This window comes from Tympanuchus pallidicinctus, unplaced genomic scaffold (genome assembly GCF_026119805.1).
Source record: "Tympanuchus pallidicinctus isolate F22 unplaced genomic scaffold, pur_lepc_1.0 scaffold38, whole genome shotgun sequence".
Taxonomy (NCBI): Eukaryota; Metazoa; Chordata; class Aves; order Galliformes; family Phasianidae; genus Tympanuchus; species Tympanuchus pallidicinctus.
This window is the reverse complement of record NW_026294756.1, coordinates 477,145-500,030: the sequence shown is the minus strand read 5'-3', so window position 1 is coordinate 500,030 and position 22,886 is coordinate 477,145. Positions and strand designations below refer to the sequence as shown.

At 63.9% G+C, this 22,886-nt stretch overlaps 3 protein-coding genes across 5 annotated transcripts; 1 reads left to right on the top strand and 2 right to left on the bottom strand.

Annotated features, from left to right (window-relative positions):
* Nucleotides 1-1,034: 1,034 nt before the first annotated feature.
* NCAN (neurocan) lies at nt 1,035-13,645 on the top strand. 2 transcript variants are annotated; one of them, XM_052699774.1, is made up of 15 exons: nt 1,035-1,200; nt 5,680-5,759; nt 6,619-7,020; nt 7,644-7,818; nt 7,892-8,019; nt 8,108-8,401; nt 8,474-9,244; nt 9,328-10,395; nt 10,827-10,943; nt 11,048-11,161; nt 11,318-11,476; nt 11,584-11,666; nt 11,746-11,890; nt 12,569-12,751; nt 12,837-13,645. In XM_052699774.1, the coding sequence occupies exons 2-15, from the start codon at nt 5,687-5,689 to the stop codon at nt 13,061-13,063; spliced, it is 3,939 nt and encodes a 1,312-aa protein (XP_052555734.1). In that variant the 5' UTR covers nt 1,035-1,200; nt 5,680-5,686; the 3' UTR covers nt 13,064-13,645. The 2 variants fall into 2 exon arrangements, with proteins under 2 accessions (XP_052555734.1, XP_052555735.1); XM_052699775.1 differs by having other exon boundaries at nt 1,036-1,200; nt 12,833-13,645.
* Nucleotides 13,646-14,375: 730 nt separating this feature from the next.
* On the bottom strand, nt 14,376-18,390 carry HAPLN4 (hyaluronan and proteoglycan link protein 4). 2 transcript variants are annotated; one of them, XM_052699777.1, is made up of 5 exons: nt 18,287-18,390; nt 17,443-17,548; nt 16,817-17,179; nt 15,996-16,298; nt 14,376-15,281 (listed from the first exon to the last, which is right to left on the bottom strand). In XM_052699777.1, the coding sequence occupies exons 2-5, from the start codon at nt 17,546-17,548 to the stop codon at nt 14,944-14,946; spliced, it is 1,110 nt and encodes a 369-aa protein (XP_052555737.1). In that variant the 5' UTR covers nt 18,287-18,390; the 3' UTR covers nt 14,376-14,943. The 2 variants fall into 2 exon arrangements, with proteins under 2 accessions (XP_052555737.1, XP_052555736.1); XM_052699776.1 differs by lacking the exon at nt 18,287-18,390 and having other exon boundaries at nt 17,443-17,631.
* Nucleotides 18,391-19,075: 685 nt separating this feature from the next.
* Nucleotides 19,076-22,614, bottom strand: TM6SF2 (transmembrane 6 superfamily member 2). Its single transcript, XM_052699778.1, has 10 exons — nt 22,483-22,614; nt 21,034-21,134; nt 20,852-20,949; nt 20,632-20,735; nt 20,463-20,545; nt 20,227-20,351; nt 20,021-20,122; nt 19,832-19,924; nt 19,643-19,762; nt 19,076-19,410 (listed from the first exon to the last, which is right to left on the bottom strand). Exons 1-10 carry the CDS (start codon nt 22,572-22,574, stop codon nt 19,204-19,206), a joined length of 1,125 nt encoding a protein of 374 aa, XP_052555738.1. The 5' UTR covers nt 22,575-22,614; the 3' UTR covers nt 19,076-19,203.
* Between the last annotated feature and the right edge of the window lie 272 nt (nt 22,615-22,886).

Sequence of the window (22,886 nt, the reverse complement as noted above, 5' to 3'; positions counted from 1 at the left end):
ACCCCTGCGCCTTCCCCCATGCTCGGGCACCTTTCGGGGCAGGAACGCCAGCTGCAGTGGCATAAAGGAGGGGAACAGAAAGGCTCTGTGACAGGGGCTCACAAAAGGCAGGAAGCAGCGCCTGGGCCGCGAAGTCCCGCACAATGCAGTCGGAAATGAGAACTTTGCTCTCGGGTTTCCGCGCGCCCATCCTATAGATGAGGAAGAGAAAGGGTGCCCATCTCCGGCCAAGCTGCAGGAGACAGGGTGGCATTCTGCATTCAGGCTGGCAGGTTCAGGGGGAACAAAAGCCCTCCCTCCCCCTCCTCCCCCAGTTCAGTGACAATCTCCCCCCAAGTTGGGGGTCACTTTTGGCATCGTAGCTTCCTCGTGTCTCATCGCTTTGTTGGGGTTATTCGGGCTTTTCCCAGGCTTTGCACATCCTTCTCTTCTTCCTTTCTGCATCCTCAGCTCCTTCCAGCTGCCGTGGGGCTGTGTGGGGCACGGGGGGAGGTGGGGGGGGGGGGAGCTGCAGAGTGCTGAGTGCAGCAGGGGTTTAGGGGTGTGGGGAAGGCGTCCTTTAAGCAGAACCCCCCAAAAGCATGCCTGGAGCCAGCCGGTCCCCATGCACCAAAGGGGTGGAGAGGGGCTGCAAAGCTGAGCACTGGTTTGGGGGAGCAGAGGGGTTGGAGGAATCCGTCCTGCGTGGTGACACCCCAAAACCGCCGGGTGTGGGGCAGGATGCGGAGGTGCGCTGCACGGAGGGGGCTGCAAGGAAGGTGCCCCCGTATTGAGACCCCCCCCCCCCCACCCCAGAGAAAACAGCTCCACCCAACGGCGGGGTCCGCGGTGCCGGCGGCGGGGGGTGGCCCCGCTCTCAGGGGAGGGGGCGGCCCCGATCGCTGGGGGGAAGGGGGGGGAAGGGGGAGGCGACGCATGCGCGGCCGCCCCTCGCCCTGCACCGGGCAGCGCGGCGGGCGCGGAGCGGGCGCGGGTTCGCCGGCGCTGCGGGCAGGTGCGGGCGGGCGGCACCGGCGGGGGGGCCGCGCCTGCCGCCAGCCGCGATTGGCCCGGCCCGGCCCGGCTCGGCCCCCTCCGGGGGACCCGGCCCCGCAGCCCCCTATCCGTTCCCCGCTTTTAAGCCCCCGGTGCCGGCGGGGCGCTCGGTGCGCGGCTCCACCGGCGGCGATGACCCTCTGCGCGCCGTGAGTACGGCCCCAGGTACGTGCGGCACCGGGAACCGGTACCGGTACCGGCTCCGCCCGCGCCGCGCCCCCGCTGCGGTGCCCGGTGTCGGCGGGGCCGGGGATGGGGGCGGTGGCACCGCTGTGACACGAGCGGGACGGATCGGGGCCGGGAACAACGCGGCTGTCACGGCGGGGGGATGCGGGCACCGGGGCTGCGGAGGGAAGGACTGGGGCTGGGGGACATCGGGGTGCGATGGGGTGAGGGGGGCTGGGAGGAGGGCTGCGCTATGATTGAGGGTTGGGGATACCGAGGGGGCTGTTGGAGCTGGGGGGTGCGGGATGGGGAAGCTGGAAGGGACACCGGCTGAGGGGATCGGGAGTGGGGCTTGGGTGACAGAGGGGTGGGACCGTGGGGACAGCAGGACGGAGGGACGCTGGGGACAGCAGGATGGGTTTAGCGGTGCTTTCAGGCTGGGGACACCCGGGCCGAGGGATGCCAGCACTGAGGCCGGTAGGACAGGCCGGGCTGGAGGATGGTGGCAGGGAGAAGAGAGCAGGGACAATGGGGAGGGTGGCAGGCGCTGGCAAATGGGTGTCCCCCGCTATGGGGTTCTGTGACCCCCTCCCCAGGATTCACAGCCCCCTCCGCTGCACGCGCTGCCTGCTCCGTGTTGGTGCTACCGGCGTTCCCCCAACAGGGAAGGAGCCAGAAAGTTTCACAGCCCAGATTTGGTGCTTCCAGTGCCCCCCCAAGCTCCCAGGTAGGGCTGGGTCCCAGCAGAGGCTCAGCAACACGGGCAGGATGAGTCCCAGCTCCCCCAGCATGGGGACAGCATGTGGCAAGGCTGGGCTGCAGCGATGCAGGTGCAGGTTTGGGTTTAGGATGCTCAGAGGAGTCCCCAAGGTTCCAGCACACCCTGTGTGCTGTGGGCATGGAGGTGCTGAGGCCCGCCCCCATGCCACCCCCATTGCACACATCCTGCACCCACCAACCTCTGCATTTGGGGTGGACACTGGTGCTGCTGGTGGAGCTTGCAGTGGTGCTGTGTGGGGTTTGGGGCTCAGCCTCCCAGGGAGAGGCAGAAATCGAGGCGGAAAAGGAGAAAAGAAAAAAAAAAGAACAAAAAAAAAGCAAATGAAAATAAGAGCAAATTCTAAAATAAAGGCTGCAGACTTGTCTGCCTAATAAAAATCGCACCCAGCAAAGGGCCCATATTGGACACGATCACAGTTTTCCGAGGTGCTAATTTATGCTCGCAGGATGGGGGGGGAGCGGAGCGTCACGTTGCTGTGACGGCAGCGCGGAGTGCAGAATTCCTTTGTTGTGGGCAGAGAGGAGGGGACGCGGAGCCGCCGGGTCCTTCCGCGGCCGCGCAGCGCAGGGGGGTCCGCGTGGGTTCCCCCTCCCCGCCGAAGGGATGTGGGGTGCCGGGGGGGCACCGCGCTGCGGGGACATCGCGTGGTGTTGAAGCGCTGCGCGGTGCCCCCGCTGGAGTTGGGGACCGGAGCGAGCCGCGGGGACAGCGGAGGTCACGGTGCCAGCGCCCGCCTCGGGGGGGTGAGGGAATGGGGCATCCCTGCCTGCGGGGCGAAGCCGAGGGTGGGGGCACCCCGTCCTCCTGCGGCCGCACGGGGGTGATGGTGTCCCCTTCCCTCCCGCCCATCCCCAGCCCGTGTCCCTCCGGCTGTCCCCAGTGTCCTCTCCGCTCACCCCGCAATCCTCGCCCTGCCCCCCTCCTCCCCGCACTTCTCGGGACCACAAAATGCCCCAAAAGTCGCAGGGTCATCCCGACGCCAGGGAGGAATTCAGCTAGGTTTCAGCTGGAGCTAATCATCAGCCCCTGCTTTGCATATTCATGAGTGGGATGAATTATTCATGAGGTGACAGCTAGTGACAGATGTGACAGTGTTCGCCTGGGCCGGGGAGGAGGGCTGCGGGGGGAGCGGCTTTGCACCGGCGTTATTTTAGATTTCTCTCGTCTGCTTTTGCCCGGTTTGCAGCAGGGGCCGTCCAGGTTCGGGGTTTGGGGACGCTGCTATTGTCCCCAGCACGGCCCGGCCACGTGGCACCGCCAGTGTCGCCGTGCCACCAACCCGCGGCTTCACCCACCCACCCGCAGCTCTCGGGATGCGGTGGCACGGCCGGCGCCGGCTCTGGGTGCCAACATCTGTGCGTCGGTGCCACCGCCGAGGACAGCATGGTGACACCCGTCTGAACCCGGGATGGGGTCACCAGGGCTGGGTTATGGGGTGGTGGGTCCAAGAGGTGAGAGGAAGATGGTTCTGTAATTAACGGGGCGCTGAGCTGGGGATGCTGTGATAAGGAGAATCATTGCGGGGGGGGAGGGGGCTGTGCTGGGCTCTGCTTTGTCCCGATGGGGTGTGTGCTGGTGGCTGTGTGTGGTTTCAGCACTGGTAGGGATGGGGCTGCAGCGCTGCTTCCCTGATCTTGGGAACAAGTTTTGAGGTTGGCGTGGGCTCAGCGTGGGCTCTGGGGACGTGGCAGGGTTCTCCTTTTGTCCTCCTGCCTGCAGCAGTCCCAGTGCCACCGGGGATGCGGTCCCCGTGCGCTCAGATGCACAGGGGATCACAGCAGCAGGTTGGGGCTGTGCGCCCTGTTCCCAGGCTGGGAGACACCAGGACCCCCCTGGTTCACAGCCTGAGTTCCCTGAGGAGGCAGTGGGTGCTGATGTCCCCTCCCAGCACTGCGCTGTTCCTGCTGTGAAAGCAAAACCTGCAGAAATGCTGATGCCAGGGAAGGTGACTGTCATGCAGCCCCATATCCTCTCCATGCATGGGATCCTGCTGCCAGCCCAGGGGCGGCCGTGGCACTGCTGTCCGTCCATCCATCCATCCGGCCACGGCAGGCAGTTGCACATCCAAAGAGCAACTTCTATGTTTAACATTTAAATAAAATATTGAATGTTTACCCAGCGGTGCGGGCTGCGTTTGCTCAGCGAGCGTCCGTCTGCAGAGCAGCAGCACTGGGTAAACAGCAGAGAGCTTAAGGAAGTGTTTGTATGTGGGCACGTGGATGAGGATCCTCGGGGTCCCACTGCGTTCCTTCACCTCTGGGTCTGCCCCACTGCCTGATGTGGCCTGGAAACTGCAGGGGATGGGTGCTGAGGGATGCAGAAAGGGAAAACGAGGGCAAAAAGACCAAAAGAACCAAAAAGAGATTGTGAGTGATGTGAAGTCTCGGGTTGTGTGCGACTGCTGAGTGTCCTGGGTGCACCCATCCTGCAGCAGCAGCATCTGGATCTTGCACCCACCACTCCGTCCCCACCTGGAGGTCCTGGAGCCGCCCCTCCCCACATCCCTGGACCAAGGGTTTGTGCTGAGGGAGCTCCTGATGCCTTAGAATAGCAACATCAGCATTTCAGTGGAGAGGAGCTGGAACTCCCCAGCCTGGCCACGCCATGCCGTGCCAAGGCACTTGGTTACCATCTTTTTCTGGAGCAGGGAAACGGGGAAAAGTTGAGTGCTGATTTCTATCTGGGCATCAAGGATGGAATCTCCATCCCAAACAGCAGAGCTTAGCAGCCCCTGGTTGCCTTCACTTCTACAGCATCCCAGCCTGCAGCAGCCACTGTGCCCAGCCAGGCTCTGGGGCTCTGTGTGGGGCGGCTGCTCCCTGCTGCTCCCTCATCTCCCCCAGGCTGAGCTCGGGCTGGGGCTCAGCGTGGAGCTGCACTGTGGGTCAGGTCACCCCTTCGCTTTTATTAGCAGCAGTTTTTGGAAGCAGGAAGAACCACGGAGCTGTGCAAAAGGGAAGGGGCAGCCATAGGGTTGCAGATGGTTTCTTCTGTAGAACAGATGAAATAAAACCCAGTTCTGTACCCCCCAGAAGGGCCATTTTCTAGCACTGAACACAGGGGGTCTCCTTTTCTTCTTATCGTTCTGTTCTTTCTTTCTATTTTCATCCCGTAAAAGCAGAGGGGACGGAGTGAGAAATCAGGAGTTGGAAAATGGAACATCAGGGCACAGGGCAGCTGGGCGCTGAGCCAAAGCTGCAGCTTGGGAGGATCGGGGGGTTCCATCCACATCCCCCAGAGCAGGAGCTTCCCATCCTGGGCAGGGAACAGGGCTGTGCCAGTGCTCGGTGACAGAGCTGGAGAGCCAGCATCCCTCCCAGGCATGAGAGCAGATGATTTAGAAAGCACTAATCGGTGCTGCGGTAAAACAGATGGATGGGAGCTTTGTGCTCCAGCCCGGCTCCAGCAGCCAGAGGCACCCGCTGCATGTTAATGCTGGAGCAGAGCGAGGGCTGCACCTGGTGCTGGGGGGGCGTGGGACCTCCGAGTGAACCCACATCCCTTTGGTGGAGATGTGGGGATGTCACCACGTGTGGCACCGGGAGCAAAACCGGACTCACGGTGCTCGTGTGCCGCTGCTGAGCAGAGCCAGCGCTGCTCCTGTGGCTCCTGGGGGGACGATGTCACTGCGTCCCCACGGTGATTCGTGGAGCACAGAGCCAAGAGGCAGCGAGCAGCCGACCCTGCTCTCGTTGCAGGTTAAGGATGGTCCATGTGATGGGGGATGCCGGCTGCTGGCTTCTGCTTGGGCTCACCCTGCTCCCCATCGCTGTGCTGGGTAAGTGGAATGCGGGGATGGGTGCTTCCCCCCCTTGGCTGCAGGGTGAGGAGGAGCAGGGCTGGGAGAGGAGCAGGAAGTCGTCTGGAGTCGCCAGCACTCAGTGGCTTGGGATGATGAGCCCGCAACAATTAGCAGCAGCAGCGAGCAGGGAACCACCAGCAATAAGGAATACTTACAGGGAGGAGCAGCAGCTCGGTGGGGGTTGGGGCTGCACGGTGCCTCAGCTCCGCAGTGGGATGAAGAAGGGTCGGCAGGGGATTAGTGAGGGAAAAGCCCCCCCGGGTGGCCATGCTCCCCCCGCACTGGGATCCCTTAAACCCTTAATCCCGTTGCTTGGCACCCCCCTCTGAGCCAACCCCCATGGCTGGCTTTGTGCATCTCTGGGTCTGCTTTGCATCCCCACTTTCCCCCCAGCAGCAGGCCACCCATGTCCCCATCTCACACGGCAGGGACACAGCAGCATTCCGCTGCCATGGGGTTTTGTGACCTTCCTGTAGCCCCGAGGCAGGAATGGGCTTGGGGTGAAGTTTTGTGGGGTGGGGAGGCAGTGGAGGGCAGCACCGGGATTAGTGACCATCCCCAACTGGCTCAGCACTGCGGGAAGCATCCTCCACAACCCCAGGGGGGACTGAGAGTGATAGGATTTATGGGAGCGTGGCCAGGCTGAGCAGGATTAGTGCAGGAGGAGGATGGAGGTCCTTTACCAACCTCACCGATTCTATGAACCTGGGAATCACTGCCACACGTTCTCCCAGTTTGGGGGCAGTTTCCCCTGGTGCCACTGAATGGCAGCACGGGGGAGCAGCAGCCCCTCTCAGTGCCCCATTTTGCAGCCCACCCCCGTGGTTTCCCACAGGCTCCCAGGACGATGGGAAGGTGATCCACATCAGCCGGGTGCAGCACCAGGCGGTGCGAGTGGGGCTGGGGGAGCCCGTGGCACTGCCCTGCCTCTTCCTGCTGCATCCCTCCGCCTCGCTGGGCCCCAACGAGCCCCCGGATCCCCCCCGCGTCAAATGGAGCAAGGTGCGCTCGGCCAGCGGGCAGCGGGAGGACGTCCCCATCTTGGTGGCCAAGGACAACGTGGTGAAGGTGGTGAAAGCCTACGAGGGCCGCGTGTCCCTCCCTGGCTACGCCCGTGACCGCTACAACGGGACGCTGCTGCTGCGTGCCACCCGCGCCAGCGATGCGGGGCTGTACCGCTGCGAGGTGGTGGCCGGCATCGACGATGAGCAGGACCTGCTGCCCCTCGAGGTGATGGGTGAGCTGGGGGGCTGCAGGGCCGCTGGGGGGGCTGTGTGAGTCCTGCACCCTGCGTGAGCTGTGCTGTCCCCGTGAGCCGTGCGCCCCTTGGACGCCGTACGAGCAACACGCAGCACGCGTGGCTTATAGGGGATGCATGGGATGCGTGTGAACAGCACATATCTGACGAGCTGTGTGTCCTGTGTGAGCTGTGGGGTGCATCCTCTGCAAGCTGTGCATGCTGTGAGCCGCTCACCTCATGCAAGCCATGCACACCCTACAAGCTGTGTACCCTATGTGAGCAGTGCACTGTGTGTCCTCTGCAAGCTGTGCGTGCTGTCAGCTCCCCCTGAGCTGTGCGCCCATGCAAGCCATGCACACCCTACAAGCTGTGCACTGTGAGTTGTGCACCATATGCAAGCTGTGCATGGTTACATGCTGTAGTGAGGGACACAGTTTAGTGGGGAAATATTGATGGTTGGGCCGGCTGACCTTGGAGGTCTTTACGAACCTTGGTGGTTCTCGATTCTATGCTGTGCTCCCCGTTCAAATCTTGCACACGAAAGATTCCCAGCCCTCTTCTGCAAGCTGTGTGCCCCACATAAGCCAGCACTGTGTGTGAGCAGCGCTGCTCCCTTCCAGGCGTCGTCTTCCACTACCGCCCCGCGGGCGCTCGCTACGCGCTGACCTTCGCTGCTGCCCGCCGTGCCTGCATGGACAACTCGGCCGTCATCGCCTCCCCCCAGCACCTGCAGGCTGCCTTTGAGGACGGCTATGACAACTGCGATGCGGGCTGGCTGGCTGACCAGAGCGTGCGGTAAGTGCGTGGCACGGGCGTCCCTCACCACTGCTGGCACAGAGCCGGGCACCCAGCACAGCCTGTCCCGCAGGTACCCCATCACGCTGTCCCGACCCGGCTGCTATGGAGATCGCAACAGCCTCCCCGGGGTGCGCAGCTATGGCCAGAGGGAGCCTGGTGAGCTGTACGACGTCTACTGCTACGCACGGGAGCTGCAAGGCAAGCAGAACTGGGTGATGCGTGGGACATCCCTTGGTGCCACCGTGGGGATGGGGACGGCCATCCAATGCGCCGCGCTCTCTTGCAGGGAAGGTGTTCTATGCCACGGCCCCAGGGCGCTTCACCTTGTCGGGGGCACGGAGGCACTGCCGGGGCCGTGGGGCTGCCTTGGCCACCACAGGGCAGCTGTACTTGGCCTGGCGTGAGGGCCTGGACCAGTGTGACCCAGGCTGGCTGGCGGATGGCAGCGTGAGGTACCCCATCTTGGCTCCACGCAGGAAGTGTGGCGGTGAGGCACCGGGCGTCAGGACTCTCTACCGCTTCCCCAACCGCACCGGCTTCCCCCCACCCACCTCCAAATTCGATGCATACTGCTATAAAGGTAACAAGGATCGGCCTCGGGGCCACCGCTGTGTGCCGGGCAGCAGCTCACCCTCATCCCCCATCCCTGCAGGGGACACGGCGGGTGCTCCCGATTCTACTGTAGAGCAGAGGGAACAGGAGCCGCTGGGCAGTGACAACGTGCTGGTGGAACGTGAGGACATGGCCACCTCTGGGGACAGCCCACGTGCCGGTGTCCTGCAGCAGCTGGGGGCTGCAGGGCCGGGTGGTGCTGAGGACGAGCAGTTGCAGTTGGCAAGCAGCGTGACGGCAGCGTGGCGTGGTGACATCCCCGGAGGCAGCATTAAGGCCTCTTCATCCTCTCCATCCTCATCGGTGTGGCCGCTCGAGGATGAAGCCCTCAACGCGGTGGACCAGGCGCCGCGGGGCTCCACACAGGAGCTGTTTGGCAGCAGCCCGGCACCGCGAGAATTCCCTGACCCTCCAGAACCCCCATTCACCCTGCATCCACAGACCCAAAGTCCAGCCCAGGAGATTATCAGCTCAGCACTACCAGCTTTGGGGACGGTCCCCATGGTGGCAGCAGAAACCCCCAGCACTCCAAAACAGAGCAGCTACGCTGGGCTGAATGGGCGCTACTTCCAGCTGCAGCAGCAGAGCCGGGACCCCTCGGTGGCCCAGGACCCCACAGTGGCTGATGACCACACAATGGCTGGGGACCCAGCGGGGACAATCACCCAGGCCCCCATCCTGGCCCTGGAGGTGAAGGGGGCTGCAGCCAACGCGGTGGAAACGTGGGGCATCACCCGTCCCAGTGCTGAGATCCCCCATAGAGGAGGTCTCTACCCGCTCTCCAACGAGGTGGAGGAGGAGATCGGCCACAGTAAGTGATGCCCCGGGTGGGGGGGTGACATTGGGGTGCTGCCACCCCACCCAGGGAACCCCACAGTGCTCAATCTTTTGCAGAGCTGCTGGCACCATCCACCATCCCTGTGCCTCCCTCCCAGAGGGATTTACCGCAGTGGAGCCCCTCTACAGCCCCACATGGTCCCGGGGACCCCACACGGAGGTCCCTGTCATCATCCCCATCCACTCCCGTGGCTCCCAGTGACGCTTCACACCACCAGGACGTCAGCACAGGGCAGGCTCAGCCCCGCGGTGACTCTCCTCAGCCACCTGCAGATGTCACTGAGGACTTCTCCGGGGACGCTGCCCCCAGGGAGGACGACAGCCCCATCCCGCCGTGGCCCCCACTGCCCCCAGCCCCACTGGTGGCTGAGGACCCCGGGACAGCTGCACAGCCCATCAGTGACAGCGGTGGGGCCCTGGGTGATGGCTCACTGGAGCGGCAGAGGAAGGCGGTGACCTTTGTCCACCCACCCATGGGGCTCCCTGGCAGCCCCAGCCCCACTGCAGTGTCTTCTCCCCATCCGCAGAGCAGGCTGAGCCCCACAGATCCCCAAGGGGCGCTCGAAATGGGGGCTGAACCCACCTCTGAGCACCTGGATGTGGGGATGGGGCTGCAGGATGAAGCAGCCATCACCCCAGTGGCTCCAGATGTCCCCTCAGCTTCCCCCACAGACAGCGAGGTGATCCTACGGTTGGGCTCCGAGTGGCCGTTGGAGGGCAGCGGGCGAGTGGGGGACGGCCCTACAGCTGCCCCACAGCACCCAAACCCCTCTGAGCCAGGGCTGGAAGGAGAGGAGCATCCCTCACACCCCCCAGATCCTCAACAGCCCCCCAGTCCTGGCGAAGAGGACGCCTCAGAGGAGGCAAAGAACGAACCCCCTACCAGCACAGCCACCCACCCCCCAGCATCCCCTGACACCCATTGGCCGTCACCCACCGCCCCTCACCCATGGGTGCCAGATGGGCCTGAAGCACCGAGTGCGGGGCCGCTCTTTGAGCCCACCACACCGGGGGGCGCAGGGGGGGCTTTGCTGCTGGATACTGACAGTGGGAGCGGCGAGGAGCCCGTGCTGGAGGAGCAGGAGCTGCTGGTGTGGGCAGACAGCAGCAACAGCAGCCAGCATGGTGAGCACGGGGCACGGGGAGCTGGGGTTGGGTTTAAGGCAGAGGTGTCCAAACTGTGGGGTTCAGTGGGGACTTTCACTGGCTGCGATGGGTTTTTCCAAGTGAGCTGAGCTGTGAACGTGAGCCAGAAAAGCATCCTCCTAAATATTTAATATTCGTGGTCGAGAATAATAATGGAGAGCGAGGTGACTCCTGGCTGAGGGGAGTTCAGCACACGCAGCCTTTAGTGTCTGCAAAAAGAATAGATTTAAAGTTTAGAGGCACTGAGAGGTGGAAGCACTGCCGTAATGACTGCCCTGGGGCCGCCATGGGGCCGCGTTGTCCCCACTGTGCCACCAAGGAGCCGGGGCTGGGTGGGCATCCTGCCGCATGGGGCTGTCAGTGGGGTGGGCTGGGTGAAGTGCCTCGCTGACAGCACTCCCACCCCACAGCTCCAGCTGACCCATGCCAGACCAACCCCTGTCTGCACGGCGGGACGTGCCACGCCAACGGCTCCGTCAGCGGCTGCAGCTGCGCCCCGGGCTTCACCGGGGAGAACTGTGAGATCGGTGAGCGGACGGCCGCGCCAGGATGGATGCTGGGGATGGGGATGGGAAGGGCAGGGGGTGCCGGGGGTCTCAGCGTTGCCTGCAGCCCCTCGCCATCCCCGCAGACATCGATGACTGCCTGTCGAGCCCCTGCCAGAACGGCGGCACCTGCATCGATGAGGTCAACGCCTTCGTCTGCCTCTGCCTGCCCAGCTACGGAGGCAGCCGCTGTGAGAAAGGTGGGGAGGGTGGCATGGGGGAGAGCAGCCCCCAGACCCCCCAGCCCTGCCCCATAGGGGGTGGGGAGCTGAACCCAGGAGCCCCCCGTACATCCTGGGTGTACTGGGGTGGTGCCCGTCCCTCTCCCTACCCCTGGTGTCCCCGCATCCCCGCAGACACGGAGGGCTGTGACCACAACTGGCACAAGTTCCAGGGCCACTGCTACCGCTACTTCTCCCGGCGGCGCTCCTGGGAGGACGCAGAGCGTGACTGCCGCCGGCGCGCTGGGCATCTCACCAGCATCCACTCACAGGAGGAGCACGGCTTCATCAACAGTATGAGCACATTGGGGGGGGGGGGAAGGGAGCGGCAGCACCCCTGGGTGCTCCCCAGCCCCGTGGATGCCGGTGCCTGCGGCCGCCTCTGATGCTTTTCTCGCCAGGCTTTGGGCACGAGAACACCTGGATCGGGCTCAACGACAGGATTGTGGAGCAGGATTTCCAATGGACGGACAACACCGGCCTGGTGAGACCCATGGGGTGGCTCCTCGTGGGGTGGGGGTTGTGGGGCGCGAGCGCTCTCAGCCTCCCCCCTTTCTCACCAGCAATACGAGAACTGGAGGGAGAACCAACCCGACAACTTCTTTGCGGGCGGTGAGGACTGCGTGGTGTTGGTTTCCCACGAGATCGGCAAGTGGAATGACGTGCCCTGCAACTACAACCTGCCCTACATCTGCAAGAAGGGCACAGGTATTGCTCGTCTGCCAACCCCATCCTGCAGCCACCGGCTTCCCCGTCCCACATCCCCCAGCATCCTCATCTCGCACCCTGCAGCACCCCATCCGTCATCCCGCAGCCTCCCCATCCCGTGGCCCCTTCCTCCCCATCCCAGCACCCCTATCCTACAGCATCCCGTGGGCCCACAGCCTCCCCATTGCAGCCTCATCCTGCAGCCTTCTGGCACCTCCTCATCCTCAGGAAACCTCTCCCAAAGAAAACCCGAGCGGCTCCCCTTAATCTCCATTATTTTTTCTTCCCCTGTAGTTAATTCTTCCCTCTCCACTTTAATTTGCTTAATTTGCCACCATTAAAACTATTAAGCTCTCATTCCTTATCTTGAAAGTTATATTAACCTCCAGCTGTTCGCTGGGAGCGCTCCTCCCGCTCCCGCGGCCGCGCGGAACGATGCGCTCTCCCCAATAGGGCCATTAATTACCCCTGTAAATCCTCAGGAACGCCTCACTGCAGCACCAATGGGATGGGATGGGATTTATCCTAAGGCCGTGGCGGGTGTAGGGTGTCCCCTTGTCCCCTTGTCCCTGTGTCCCCTTGTCCGTGTGTCCCCTTGCCTCTGTGTCCTCTTGTCTCCATGTCCCCTGCTGGTACCAGGAGTCCAGGTGGGCACTGATGGGTCTCTGTCCCCCGCAGTGCTTTGTGGGCCCCCCTCCGAGGTGGAGAACGCGTTCCTCGTGGGGAAGAAGAAGGAGAGGTACAGCATCCACTCGAGCGTGCGCTACCAGTGCGAGGAGGGCTTCACCCAGCGCCACGTCCCCACCATCAGGTGCCACAGCAACGGCAAGTGGGACCGGCCCAAACTGCTCTGCACAAAACGTTAGTGGGGTCTGGGGGTACAGTGGGGATGGGGGCTCCCTGACCCCCCCCCCAACGTCTCTGCCCTTTGTCCCCCATTAGCCAGGCGGTCGCACCGGGCACGGCGGCATCACCGGCACCGCCACAGCCACCCTCACCACCAGCACCACCACCACAAACCCCGCAAGGAGCGGCGAAAACACCGCAAGCACCTCCGGCTGGACTGGATGGAGGAGGGCCACTACTTCTAGGGCCGGGGAGGCAGCGAGCGCGCGCTCCCCAGGCACCCCAGGAACAGCCGTCCGTGGGACGGGACGTGGTGACGTCCTCTGACCCCCCTCCAACCTCCCCCCTCCCCTCTTTTATAACCCTCTTTGCTTTAGCTCCTAGGATGCCCGTCCCCGTAGGGAATAGGACCCAGCGGGGGCGGCTGCGTGTGCGTCCCCAGCCCCCCCCTGCATGCCCCACCCCGGGGTCGAGCCCCTGACCCTGCATGGGGATCCCAAAATCCCCGCTGGGTCCCGGGGGGGCTGCCCCATGGCGGCCGATGCCCCCCTGGGCTCTGCTCCCCTCCAGGCTGTGGGGGGACACGCAGCAGCCCCCACCCATCACCCCGCTGCCCCGTGGGGGGCTCCGGTTTTTTAACAGCCCCCCCCCTGTCTTCCTGCCCTGCCAACGTCCCCACAGCCAGCACGGGGGTCCCTGTCCCGCCCTGTGGGACCCTCTGGGCTGGATTTTGGGGTTGGATTTCCCTTTTTCCGTTCATTGTCGGTTTCCCATTGGAGTTGGCGTGTGTGTGTATGGCGCTTTCTGATCTCTGCTGTTTGCGATGTGACTGCAGTGTCCCGTACCCCCTCCCCTCCTCCGTGGCATTTCTGACTCTGCGTTTCTGTACTGCTGGACATTTTAATAAATTTTTTTAACAGTTGAGCAGCTCCGATCCTGTGCTTGGCTGGGGACTGCGGGTGCGGGGACCCCATGGAGGTGGGATGCACTCCCTGCCCACTGCTCTCCATCTGCATCCTTTCATGGCTAAATTGGTGTTATCCAACACGACCCTCCTTCACACCAGGGCTGTGTCACTGCCCCACTGCCATCCGTCACCGTGTGACAGCATCACCTGGGGCTCTGGTGGCCCCCAGTCCCCTTGCTGTGTTCCCAGTGGCCACACGTGTCACCTCCTGGCAGCTATTTGTTGTCATCAGTGCTGGAAGAGCCGTGAAGGCGATGGATGCACTGTGCTCAGCTGTGCCCAGCACAGAAGCAGCTGCTGTGCTCCCCCCCCCGTGTGGGGAACATGGGGTCCCCTGCTGTGCCCACAGTGGCTCAGGGGTCACAGCTGGCACTGTGTTGCTGTGGTGCTGCTCCCCACACTTGGGGCTGGTCCTGATCTGTCAGTGGGGATGGGATGCAGTAGGGATGCTGTAAGGATGCTGCTGGGGAAATCCTGAAACACGCCCAGTTCTGCTGGACCAGGACTTTGGGTACAGAGAGAAACCAGAAGCGATGTTCATTCGGGTGGGAGGTGGGGTGAGTGCTGTCCCGTGGTTCTGTGCACCCCGGGGTCCCTTTTGCTGCCCTCGCCAGCAGGCACCAGGACAAGGAGACACGTGAGCCCGGCTCAGCTCTCCGAAGCAGCTGAAGCTTTTATTTTACCTAAGTCCAGCTCACAGCACTGCGGCTGCATGACACCCAGAGCTGCCCCCGGCCGGGGTGGGCAGACAGCTTGGGGCAGCTTCTGCACTAAGCCAAGCGCGAGGGCGAGAGGCTGCTGCCCCAAGTGGGCACCGCCTGCATTGGTGCCAGATTTTGGGGCTGTGCCCCCGCTGCTGTGTTACCTGCAGCACCCCGAGGTGGGGTTGGTCCCAGCGCAGAGCTGGAGAGCACAAGGATGCAGGGGGTTCAGTCCTGCATTGCTCTGGCCAGGCTTTTTGCACATGCAATGCGCTGAATTCTAAGCGATGACTTCAGATGGGCTCTGCCAGGTTGGTGCTGGATCTTCCTGCCCAGGCAGCTCAGTGCTTTCTCTCCAGGTGCCTCAGTTTCCCCCCAGGCATCACTGGGCCCGGGCACAGCACAGCACCCGCCGGCATCACCTGAGCTCTTCCAGTTCCACGTGCACAGCCCCAACCTTGGGGGCTCCCTGCGGAGTCCAAGGACGCTCCGCAGCCATGCAGGGCTGGGGGAGCCTCGTGGGGAACCCCAGCACTGCATCACACACGGTTGGGATGCCCCTCACCCTTCTTCTTCTCAGGAGGAGCATCACCAGCCTTTTTAAAGCAGTACACTCCAAAAAGCTTGTACTTCTTGTCTGGGAAGCCCAGGTTGCGCACTCCAGGCTCCCGGCCGCCGCAGCGCGCCCGCGGGTTGACGATGGGGTAACGGATGCTGCCGTCCTCCAGCCAGCCCGCCTCGCAGCGGTCCAGCAGTTGGATCTTCCAGGCAGCATACAGCTGCCCCACCTTGGCCACGGCCGCCCCGTTGTTCTTGCAGGCCTGCACCGCCTCGGCGTAGCTCAGCTTGCGGAACGTCTTCAGGAAGTAAACTTTGCCTGGGGAAGAGAAGGGGGGTGCAGAAAAGAAAAGGGTTTGGGGATGGGGTGCAGCGCCAGCGGGTGGGGCGTTGGGTGGAGATGGGAGTGAGCGGTGCTGCCAGGAGGGGTGAGCCCCACATCCATCCCTGTGGGGGATCTGGGCCTCCCCAGCCCAATCCTCATCAGAAGGGATGGAGGAGACAAGCGGCCAGCCGTGGGGACCCCCCCTCAGCACGGGCAGATTTACGGGGCTGCGCGGTGCCGCTGGTGCTGGCGGTGCTGCCTGCTATTTATCCTGTCTGCCACCATTAAACAAACATCCGCAGAGCCCCCCCCACGCTGCCCTGCCAGCCAGGAGGAATTTACACAGCCCCAGAGCCCTCACGGCTCCAATCTGTCTTGCCTGGCCCCGGCCTCATCCATCACCCGGGCCACTCGCAGCTGCAATTACCTCCATCCCCTCCTCCTGCTCAGGGAACACAGAGCTGGGCTGAGAGCGAGTGCCCTCGAGCAGAGGGTGATGGGGGCACACAGATGGACCCCGGTTTTGGATGGGGGTCCCCACTCCCGAACCCCTCGTGATGCGACACGGGGGTGTGCAGCCACTTCCTGAGGCCGGTCCCATTAGCAGCATCCAGCAGGACCTTGGCATTGCAGCACAGGGAGAAGACTGCGAACGGCCCCTTCTCTCCACGGGGAACCTCTCTCCAGCGCCTCAGTTTCCCCACTCACCGTTGAGGTTGGAGGTGAAGCAGAAGGCATCGTAGTGCTCGCTCTCCTTGTGCCGGTAGCCGTAGTTGCGCACACCCACCGGGGTGTCCTTGCGGCCGCACTCCTCCCGCGGGTGGGAGATGGGGTACTGCACGGAGCCGTCCTGCAGCCAGCCTGCATTGCACCAATCCATGCCCTCCAGCCAGGCCTGGTGCAGCTGGTCGTGCGAGGCCAGGATGCCGTCCTGCTGCAGGCAAGCCTGCTGCGCCTCGTGGAAGTTCAGGGTGTAGCGGCCCAGGCGAGGATGGTAGGGGAAAATGACGCCTGTGGGGCAGCGAGCGGGGCTGGGGTGTGAGAGCGTCACCCGTGAACCACCCTTCATCCCATGGCAAAGCGGGGGTCACATCGATGCCGTACGGAGCACCCAGGCACGGGGCTGAGCCCCTGCAGCAGGCGTGCACTGACCACGCGGCACGGCCGTGCGCTGACAAAGCTTTTCCCCTTTTCTCAGCATCCCCAGCTGTTCCAGCCCGTGCCACAGCTCAGCTCTGAGCCACGTGCGGCACCGATGCTGCCACGCGCCCCAGTCCCCCCTGCTGCTTTACGAGGCCGTGCCTCCATCTATCTGCGGCCTTTACGAGCTGCCAGCGAGTCAACCTGGAGCAACAATAAAAGCCAATAACAGATGCAATAAAACACAGCGCATGCCGGGACAAACAAGCGGCCGTAAAGCTGAGCCCGAGGATGTGGCACTGGGAGCTGCGTCACCCCACGCAGCACACATGGCCACCGATGGTCCCCGCGTGTCCCCGTTCCCATCGGATCCAGCGCCGCGCCGCTACCTTCAAGATCCAGCTTGACCATGCCGGTGTCATCCTCCAGCTCGTTGGTCACCTCGCACTCGTAGCGCCCGTAGTCCTGCAGGGTGACGTTGCGGATGATGAGCGAGGCGTCCCCAAAGCCGTCCTCCTGCAGCGCCGTGCGCCCGCGGTAGCTGCCGAACGCCCTCCTCGCCTTCCCCAGAGCCACAAAGACGTCCACGAAGGCCATCGGCTCCGTCACTTTGGTCCATTTGAGGCGGATCTCGTCGGGGTCGTGGGCCGAGACGTCGTAGTGGTAGCGGCAGGGCAGGATGATGGTGCCGCCCCGGTGCGTCACCACCTTCCCCGGAGCTGTCTGCACCACCACGGCCCCGCTGTCCCCCTCTGCAAGGGACACTGAGCTCAGTGGGCTCCTCGTTCCCAAAGCTGCCCCATCGCAGAGTCAGATGGGATGGAGCTGTGGTGGGGCAGAGCGGCCATTCGGCTCAGAGATGGGAAGAAGCAGCTTTTGGGGAGGGTTCCCACTTTGGAGGAGCTTTGCAAGCTATGGGACATCTCCGCTGTGCTTCCAAGAACATTAAACCCCACTCCACAAAGGCTCCACAAAGGGGCGCCTGCACCCCCACCATGGACCCCCCAGCACTCACCCAGGACGTGGACCACCTTCTTCCTTCCCCTGGCACTGGGCGGCGTGTCAGAAGCGAGGACACCCACCAGCAGCAGCAGCGCAGCCCAGGGCCCCTGGGGACACATCTGGGGGGAGAGCAGAGCCATCAGCATCCACCAACACGGCAGCACAGGGGAAGCATCGCATCCAACCTCCCGTCCCCACAAAGACCAAGGCCCCACCTGCAGGACCCCCTCCCCCCCCCAGTCCCAGTGTGCCCATCTCCCGTTCTGGCAGCGCTGTGGGGTGAGGGCTGAGCGCCCCGCGGGGACCCCCGGGCTGTGCAGCACTGAACTCCGCTTCACCCGCTCAGTTACAGCCGGGATGAATATTTCATGGCACGCGCTGCGGGACGGATCTCGTGAGTTATTTATGGCACATCTGGAAACTGAACTGATGGCGCGAGGGTGGGCTGCAGCACAACCCCCCCCCCTCCGGGCTGACCCACATCCCTTTCTCTGGGTGCAACCCCGCACTGCGTCCTCGTCCCCCCCCCCCGCCGGGGGCTGCGATCCCCCCGTGCCCCAAATTCCCCCCTCTGGGACGGACCCCTCCCGGCGCTCAGTGCTCGGGGTCGGTGCGTAGCTGAGGGGCGGGGGCAGACCCCAGTGCCGTGCAACCCCTCCTCTCCCCCCCTCCCTCCTCCCGTGGAGGTCCCGGTGCGGTGCAGTGTTGCAGTGCGGGGCACTGCGGCGGGAGCTCCTGAGCTGCGGGACGCGGGGAGCAACGCAGCGCGGGGGGGAAACGGCCAGAACCCCCCCTCAGCCCCGGTCCCACCGAGCTGCCCCGCACGCCGTGCCGGTACCGGGATGTTCCGCACTTACCGTGGCTCCGCGCACCCGTGCGGTGCCGGCCCGCGGCGGGGGGATGCGGGGGAAGGGGGGGCGACCGCAGGAGAGCTCCGGTGCTGCCGGTGCTGTCGGTGCGGCTCCGCGCAGGGGGCGGCACCGGGAGCGCGGCCCGGCCCTGCCCGGCTCCCGGCGCTGCGCAGGGCCGCCGGCTGCCAAGGTCACCGGTACCGGCACCGGCACCCCCGGTACCGCCAGGCGGGCGGGGAAACGGCGGGGCGGCCCCCGGGGGGGACTGGAGCTCGGCAGGGCGACCTCCCCCCCACACCCCCTCCCCCCGGTCCGTCCCTTAGAACAAGGGCAGCACCGGGGAGGGGGCACGGATGAAGACCCTCAAATCGGTCGGGACGTGAACGGGCACCCGCGGGGCATCCCTAAACGTGTGCACATCTCTGCATGTCTGCACAGCTCTACACACGCGTGCACAGCCCCGCACACACGCATGCACCCCTCTGAGCCCCGCGTGCATCCCCGCTCCGCGCAGAGTCCCCCCTCCCTGCCGCATCCCCAGCACCAAGGGCAAGGCAAGGGCAGCACGGGCCGGGGGGGCGGGGGGTTTTACGGGAGGGGGGACATGGGCAGCTGCTCTGGGGACACAGTGCACACACACCGGTGTTACAAAGCCGGACCCGAACTCCTTTATTTTGTAAACAGGTTTGTTTTTTTGTGGTGTGCTCCATGCTTCTGCATTCCAACAGCCAGAACGCGGGTGGGACGGGGGGAGGGGAGGGGGTCCATCACTCCCACCACTAAGACCCCCCCCCAGGCCACCCAGCCGCACACAGAGCCCGCCGAGTCCCCCCAGCGCATCCAGGACCACGGGGAGGCACCAGAGGGACAGGGGCATCGCACGGGACCCCTCCACAGCAGCATCCCATGGAGGGGCTGGCAGCTCACTGGTGTTTCTTGCCCCCCTGCAGGCTGCTGGAGGTGATGGGCAGGAAGAACGCGGGGCTGTGCAGGCAGCGGAGGGCGAGGAGCTGCGGCCCCAACGCATAAAGGACGTTTGTGATGAGGAAACTCCACCAGACGTCTTCGGGGGTCTGGTATGGGAAGGGCGTGCGGGAGTGCAGTGAGGAGCCCAGATGGGAGAACTGCGCCTGGGGACAGAGGAAGGGGTGGCACCGAGGGGTGCTGCTCTGGCCCACGTCCTGTCTATAGGCTGCAGGCTCGCTCCAGCCTATTTCTGGCAAACTCATCCCCGGCTCCATTAAGATCCACCGAGGAATAATTAATTATCGGGCTGTAGAGGCAGCTCTGGGAGCTGCTCCAGATGCAGGGTGGGTGCCCACTTGCAACCTTCCCTTCCCCCCCCCAGCTCCTTGCCCTCACCTGTGCAATGGCCCCAGCGAACACCAGGCTCCAGTCGGGCAGCCAGGAGCAGCCCGGGCGCAGCAGAGCGTAGATGCAGAGGCAGAGGAAGGGGAGGACGTAGAACAGGTAGATCAGCATCTGTGAGCAGAGGGACGGAGCAGTCGTCGTGTCCTGGGAGACACAGGGGTCCCCACTGCCCGCACTCACCTGCACTTTGGGGTAGGCGATGGGGTCACGCAGGTAGGGCTCGTGCTGGTAGATGTACTCAAAGCAGGAGTCAGCAGGGCAATCCAGCACCACCTGCACGGACCCAAGGGCGGCAGGAGCCCACCCCAGTGCAAAGTCTGCCCCCTGCCAACCCTTCCCCACGGCGCATCTGGCCCCCCCGGTGCTCACCATCCCCCTGAAGAAGGTGAAGGAAGCCATCAGAAGCAGGACCAGCACCAGCACCAGGTCGTGGGGCCGTTGGTGCAGCCACCTGCGCTGCTCCCGTTCAGTCTGGGGGGGAGATAAGGGTTGTTGACGCCCCGTGGTGCTGGGTTGTGCCCCATGTTGATGCCCCACGGTCGGTGCCGCCCAGCCCCTGCCCCATTGGTGCCCACCTGCTCCGCTGTGAGGCACGGCACAGCCCTGGGCTGCTGGAAGAGCCGCCTGCCCGCCCAGATGGGGATGAGGATGTAGGGCAGATTGAGCAGGAAGGCAGCGTTGATGTCGGAGCTGTATTTGCCTGAGGAGGAGGACGTGGGGTGGGTGGGGGCAGCACACTGCCCAGCACTCATCTCTGGGGCAACAGCATGGGGTGCTGTTGGTGCTGGCGTCCCTCCCACAGCGCCATTACCTATCAGATTCCCAAGCAGGAAGACGAGGATGCTCATCACCAGAGAGCCCAGCCAGAAGAGACCCAGGCTCCTATAGCTCTTCCTGCAGAGTCAGTGCGGTCAGAGCCCAGCACACAGCCCCCCCTTCATCCTCCTCCCCCCCACCCTCAGCCCCCCGGCCCCGCTCACCGCTGGCTCATGGCTGTGATCATGGCGAGGTACAGCCCATAGTGCACGATGCCATCCCAGTAACAGATCATGATGCCGTGTGCTGTGCGCAGGTACGGCTCACCCTGAGCAGACAGCAGACATCACAAGGTGGGGGTGAGCACCTTCCCCATCCCCAAACCCCCTCAGGGTGAGTCGGGTGCTGCTTTTGGCCACTCCAATGATTGCAATGGGGCTGTACCTCTCTCACGTAGACCTCTGCAAAACCCGAAATGAAGCCATCCTCCTCCAGTGAGATGATCAGATCGATGGCAGAGACAAAGGAGAACACCACGAACACTGCACGAAGCAGCAGGGAGGGCTCAGCGTGTGACCCCACTGCCCAACGGGGGGACTGGGGGTGCTGGGAGCCCCGGCACTCACCGCAGAACAGGGGGTCCTGGAAGTAGCTCCCAGCACTGGCAAAGTAGACGAAGGCGAGCAGCACAGCAAGGAGCAGCACGGCCACCAGCAGCAGTGTGTTGCTGTAGGACAGGAAGGGGGGTCAGGCAGGGGAGGCCCGTGTCCCCAGTGTGCCTCATTTCCCCCGTCCAGCTTGCTGATTATAAAATGAACAGGCAATGAGAAGACAAACGCTGCAGATTTGTCTGAGGAGTGCAAAGAAATTATAGGCAAACCCGTCCTGAGCTCACTGCTACCCTCCCGGGGGAATTGCATTAGCGGGGGTCTGTTCCAGCCAATTCTTCTGCCTCTCGTGTCTTCTGAACACGTTACGGCATTTTTCACCCCAGCCTTTAACCGCAGCACCAAAGAAATGGAACAGGGGAAGCGCCGCTCGCTGAGCACAAAGGCATCGCTGCGTGCCAACAGCTCACCCTGTAGGAAACTCCCATCGCAACCCCAAAGACCCCCGACTCGTTTGCTTTGTGCCGGGGAGGGGGGCAGGGATGGGATGGCGAGGGGCGGGTTATGGGGTGGGCATCGCAGCGGCTCTGAGTGGGGCTCGGGTTGTCTTCAGCCCCCCCCCACTCCCCCGCCCCCACCCGCGCACTCTGGGCATCCAAAACCGACCGATACTCATTAAAAAAAAAAAAAAAATCAACACCAAAACAATCAAATGATTTAACTGTCAACGCATAAGTGCATTATTAGTAGTGTATAATTAATTACTACATGACTAATTACTCCCCTGGAATGATTAATTCAGAATTCAAATACAAGAGCGGTGCTGGAGCAGCACGAAGGAGGGTTCCTCCGGTCACCGTCAGACGTCACCCTGTGTGATGGGGCGGGGGGGGGACATACGGGGCTGCGTCCCCACGGGGCAGCATCTGCGGGTCCGCTGCCGGGCACAGGGGGTGAGGATGGGGCCGTTGTGGGGCAGAGGCACCGACCCCTCCTTGATGGCCATGGGAGGGGATTTGGGAGCTGTGGGGCCGGGGCTCAACGCCCGAGGGGGCGGGGGGGAAACGGAGGTGAGCGGAGGGGTCGCGCGGCGCCGGGAGCAGCGCTGGAGGGGCTGGGCGTTACGAGGGGGAAGCTCTGAGCGCCCCGACCCCATCGGCGGGCCTGGGTGACCCCAAGTCTGCGTTGTGCCACGAACCCGAGCCGCCCCGCATCCGCCGATACCGCAAACGCAGCCGCGGGATGAGAGCCCAGCGGGACGTTCTGCGGGCTCGGCCGGGACGCAGCGAACATCCCGCACCCGAACCGCAGCCCGACCCTCGGTCCGGGCAGCACCGAACCCCCTCGGCATCGCCCCGGAGCCCAAAACCGCCCCGCGTCCGCAGCGTTGTCCAAACCCCGACGTCTCCCCGCGCCGCCCGTTGCTCCATCCCGGCCCGGAGCGGTGCAGCCCCGCACCGAACTCACTCCGCCAACGCCGCAGCGCCGCTCAGGCCGAGAGCAACGGGGAGGGCGAGCAGAGGGGGGGCGAGAGCGCCCGGCCCGGAGCGGAGCTGCATCCCCGGAGCGCCGCCGCAGCCCCGACGGACTTCGGCCCCGGGCCGGGCGCAGACAGCGCCCTTAAAGCGACAGCGGGGAGCAGGGGGGGTGCGCGGAGGGGAGGGGGCTCAGAGCCCCTCCGGTACGGGGCTGGGATGTGGGAGCTGCAGTGTGGGAGAGGGGAACCCGGGGGCTTTGAGTATTGGAGTGGTTTTGTGTTTATTGGGTTTTTTTGTGTTGGTTTTTTTTCCCCCCTTTCCAATTCATTCCGGAAATGGGGATCGGTTTGTATTAAATGTACGCATATATTTTATAGCCAAGTCGTTCTGGAG

Excerpts from the sequence above, each read along its gene's own strand:
- NCAN (XM_052699774.1), top strand. The coding sequence starts at position 5,687 with ATGGTCCATGTGATGGGGGATGCCGGCTGCTGGCTTCTGCTTGGGCTC. Across the intron at positions 7,819-7,891 it reads CTGGCTGACCAGAGCGTGCG|GTACCCCATCACGCTGTCCC; the intron begins GTAAGTGCGTGG and ends CCTGTCCCGCAG. Across the intron at positions 10,944-11,047 it reads CGGGGAGAACTGTGAGATCG|ACATCGATGACTGCCTGTCG; the intron begins GTGAGCGGACGG and ends CCATCCCCGCAG.
- HAPLN4 (XM_052699776.1), bottom strand. The coding sequence starts at position 17,575 with ATGCTGATGGCTCTGCTCTCCCCCCAGATGTGTCCCCAGGGGCCCTGG. Across the intron at positions 17,180-17,442 it reads GAAGGTGGTCCACGTCCTGG|AGGGGGACAGCGGGGCCGTG; the intron begins GTGAGTGCTGGG and ends TGTCCCTTGCAG. Across the intron at positions 15,282-15,995 it reads CTTCACCTCCAACCTCAACG|GCAAAGTTTACTTCCTGAAG; the intron begins GTGAGTGGGGAA and ends TCTCTTCCCCAG.
- TM6SF2 (XM_052699778.1), bottom strand. The coding sequence starts at position 22,574 with ATGCAGCTCCGCTCCGGGCCGGGCGCTCTCGCCCCCCCTCTGCTCGCC. Across the intron at positions 21,135-22,482 it reads GGCGCTGCGGCGTTGGCGGA|CAACACACTGCTGCTGGTGG; the intron begins GTGAGTTCGGTG and ends CCTGTCCTACAG. Across the intron at positions 20,123-20,226 it reads CGTGCCTCACAGCGGAGCAG|ACTGAACGGGAGCAGCGCAG; the intron begins GTGGGCACCAAT and ends TCTCCCCCCCAG.